At 32.2% G+C, this 3,785-nt stretch overlaps 1 protein-coding gene across 1 annotated transcript; it reads right to left on the bottom strand.

The window, feature by feature from the left end:
* Positions 1 to 272: 272 nt before the first annotated feature.
* LOC106474572 (C-type lectin domain family 10 member A-like) lies at positions 273 to 1,894 on the bottom strand. Its single transcript, XM_013935263.1, has 2 exons — positions 1,852 to 1,894; positions 273 to 634 (listed from the first exon to the last, which is right to left on the bottom strand). Exons 1-2 carry the CDS (start codon positions 1,892 to 1,894, stop codon positions 273 to 275), a joined length of 405 nt encoding a protein of 134 aa, XP_013790717.1.
* Positions 1,895 to 3,785: the final 1,891 nt, after the last annotated feature.

Genomic DNA, 3,785 nt, shown 5'->3' with positions numbered 1-3,785 from the left:
TATTAATCTTCCATTAACGTGAATTATTCCTTTTCTCTGATTTGTCTTAGGCTGGTCTTCAGTATTGAAAATTTCATTATTATGATCAGCAAATTTTACAGTTTTAGTAATCAGTGTGTGTGTGAAACGAGAAAGTGAAATTTCTGACATAACAATATAAATGCGTTCATTATATTTGTTATATTGATTGTAAAGATAAATGCACACAGCGTGCTTTCAAAATTGCAAAACTGTTGTCTCACGTTTAACTAAGACATAATCAAAAATAGATTTTATTCGCTGAAGGGAAATTCACATAAATAGTGAAGTCCATATGCAGTGCACGGGATATCATCCCATTCAAGGTTAGCATAACTCCACATCTGGGTACACTCCTCTCCATAGGGTTCATTTGGAGCCCAAGCCGTAAAACCAGTTGGTTCGTATTGCCAAACTCCATTTACTCGACGAAGATCGATCCAGGTGCTGGCAACAGGATTAATAATGCTTTTCAAAAATTGATGAGTGGCTAGATCTGGAACTCTAGCCAATCGTGCTCCTTCTGCTTGACATGCAGCTGCAGCTTCCGGTTCTGTCTTAAGCACAGTGTAATACTTGAAATAAGATCCGTTGTGATAATGATAACCACTTGGTGCTAAAAGTAAACAGACAACTTAGTGTTAGTGAAAACGACAAAAATCAGATCTTTTGAAATTTCAACATTTGAGAGTCTGGGTATTAAATCATCTAGAAATCCAAGCGTTTTAATATAAAAAACATAATTTTTCATGATTCTAATGAAACACAAAATTTTTGTGTTACTGTATTTATATATTTTCTAGACAAATAGTACACAAATAATTTTCTATTGCCGTGAATACTGTATATTTTGTTTCTGTCAATATTCAGAAAAAAAGCTTTAATTATTTCAAGTTTTTTTTTTTCATTTATTTTCAGTTTTTGTTTAAAATGATGAGTTGTTTCGATGCAGTTATTCTGTGAAGTTGGCAATGCAAATATTTATTTTTGTATTCTTCTTAATATAAATTCTAAATAGCTTGAAATGCCTGAATTTTTCAACTGTACATTAAGTTCAAAATAAAACTTACATATATTACAATCGTATCCCTTGAAACCAGGCCGACAAATACAGATGGTGTCATTTTGACAAACAGCGTCATTTTTACAAGGGTTTTCGTTACAAGAAAGCTAGAAGACATATTAAAAAAAGAACATCGTATGTACGAGGAAGGCAAAACAAAATCTGATTTGGTCATTTTATCATGATATTTATAATAATAACAGCTAACTTATTTCGAAGAGAAAAACTATAGACAATGCTACATTTAAATACATATATTGTATGAATTTCTCATTTTAATCTCTGTTGTGGGTTTTGAATCAATTTGAGCTTGACAAATTATGAATCCCAGTAAGACTTAGTTAGCCTGTCATGAAATGGATATGAACTGAAAATTCCGACTTTTTTTTTTCAATAAAATAATATCTGAAACAAACGGTAGTAAGTCAACATTGGCTTTCTTGATTTGATATTTCTTGTTCAGAAGAGTCTGAACAAACAAATCTGTGTCCAATAATTTTGAGTGACATCTCTGACATTTACTGATTACATCAGGAACTCATAATAAAAATAAAGGAGTGATTATAAAATTATTATTACCTGGCACAAAAAGAAACTCATTACATATTTAATTTATCGTAATTATCATAAAAACCTTATCCTTTTTATGCATCAATATTTTTCATGTCCATTTGGTATTATGTTTTTACTGTTTTGTCAATCACCATGTCGTTATCATTGCTAGAAACTGTTATTTTATCATGGATAACTAGGTCATACAATTTACTAACATTCATTACTCCATGAAATTGTTGGTAGACGTTTTGTCGCCATAAGGCATTGTTTGTGTATTTTTCTTTTATGAAAGGTACTTAATACTTTCTTTTCTTGTAATAATTTAGCTAGTTTTGATTTTTTATCTTAGAGCTTTCTTCTCAATAACTGTTAGCTAAACCAATGTAATATTGATAGTCCACAAACGTGAATATACATATATAACCTTAGTACTCTTTTAACATCGTGTAATCTCCCTTATAAATTGTTTGTTTTTGAATTTCGCGCAAAGCTACACGAGGGTTATCTGCGCTAGCCGTCCCTAATTTAACAGTGTAAGACTAGAGGGAAGGCAGCTAGTCATCACCACCCACCGCCAACTCTTGGGCTACTTTTTTACCAACGAATAGTGGGATTGAACGTCACATTATAACGCCCCCACGGCTGAAAGGGCGAGCATATTTGGTGTGACGGGGATTCGAACCCGCAACTCGCAGATTGCGAGTCGAGCGCCCTAACCACCTGGTCATGCTGGGCCTCCTTATAAAAGCAGGTACGTAGAATATCTTTAACGCAAAAATATACGTTAGCTGTTGTTTACGGAAAAGCTACTAAGGCTATTTTCGCTGTTCTTATTTTGGAACTACCGACCAGAGGGAAGAAAACCGACGAGTAGCACCCACCAACAATTCTTGGGATTGATCGTATATTATAACGCCCCACGGCTGAAAGGACGAACACTTTCAGCGACAGATTTCTATCCCATGACCCATACATTGCTAAAGTTACGTATATTAACCACTAGGCCATGGTAGAAAAATATAAGAATTATTTTACAATCTTATCAACTTGAGTTCATTCACAAAATCCTATTTACACACAAGAAGAAACCTAAATACATACTTACACTAATGTTCATGTGAATGAGAGTTAATCTCAATTTGTTTGTAGTTTGTTATACTTAAGGAGTTGAGCTTGTTTATAAAGCCTTAAAACGCAGTCTATTTTAATTCAATGATGTGCTGAATTTACTAACTAAAAAAATAGGTTTAAAACTACAATGCCCTAAGTTGAAAATGCTTATATCAATCTAATATTGATTTCAAAGAGAGCTTATATGTTCAAAAAAAATAGTCTAAATCATAATTGTCATTCATTATTGACATATTTCTCAAACACAAAATGGTCAACATTATGTTAAGTTCAATGGTATAAGTAAAAAACATTAAATACACTTTTTATATGAAATGTTTGAACAATTATATAATCAATTTTCCACTCATTAAGAACATAGTTAACTATACCCCTATGTTACTCATTTCACACTTAAGTTTAAAAAAAAACACACACACATATATATATGTGTGTGTGTGTGTATAGAAATGAATAAAAACCCTATAACCCGAGGGCTTTCGAAAGGTGGACCTTTCTTTTTCATTTTGCCCCTGAAGAAGAAAGGTCCACCTTTCGAAAGCGCTCGGGTTATAGAGTTTTTATTTATTTCTATCAATACTTCTTTAACCTACGTGTTTTTATAATATCATGAATATTTATATATTGAACAAACATGTATCCATTATTTAGTTCGTTGCACAATTAGGTTTAAACTCTACTGATGATGGCGAGATTGTGTATCTTCAGTGTAATGGATCAACGTGTTATTTAACGTTAACACTAAAGGATATAGCATCACAACACTATCAACTTGTTTATAGAAATATTATGTAGATAACAATATTTGGTCTTCAGCATAACATTAGCGAGTGTTTGGTTTGCGCGAAGTTAACAAAGCCACAAGACATTTAGTTAGAAAATAAACAATTGACACTGGTGTTCATCACTTCAAAAGCTAAGGGGTAAATAAAACTTTGTGTGCGTTTAAATATTTCTGTGTTCTATATTCCATAATATTTTGACACTATCTCTCTAGAATAGAAACATTCTTATTTTT

The sequence above is a fragment of the Limulus polyphemus genome, unplaced genomic scaffold (assembly GCF_000517525.1).
Source record: "Limulus polyphemus unplaced genomic scaffold, Limulus_polyphemus-2.1.2 Scaffold140, whole genome shotgun sequence".
Classification (NCBI taxonomy): Eukaryota; Metazoa; Arthropoda; class Merostomata; order Xiphosura; family Limulidae; genus Limulus; species Limulus polyphemus.
Note: the sequence above shows the minus strand (reverse complement) of the source record. Positions and strands in the feature narration are given on the sequence as shown.

Excerpts from the sequence above, each read along its gene's own strand:
- LOC106474572 (XM_013935263.1), bottom strand. The coding sequence starts at position 1,894 with ATGGCGACAAAACGTCTACCAACAATTTCATGGAGTAATGAAT. Across the intron at positions 635-1,851 it reads AATTTCATGGAGTAATGAAT|CACCAAGTGGTTATCATTAT; the intron begins GTTAGTAAATTG and ends GTTTACTTTTAG.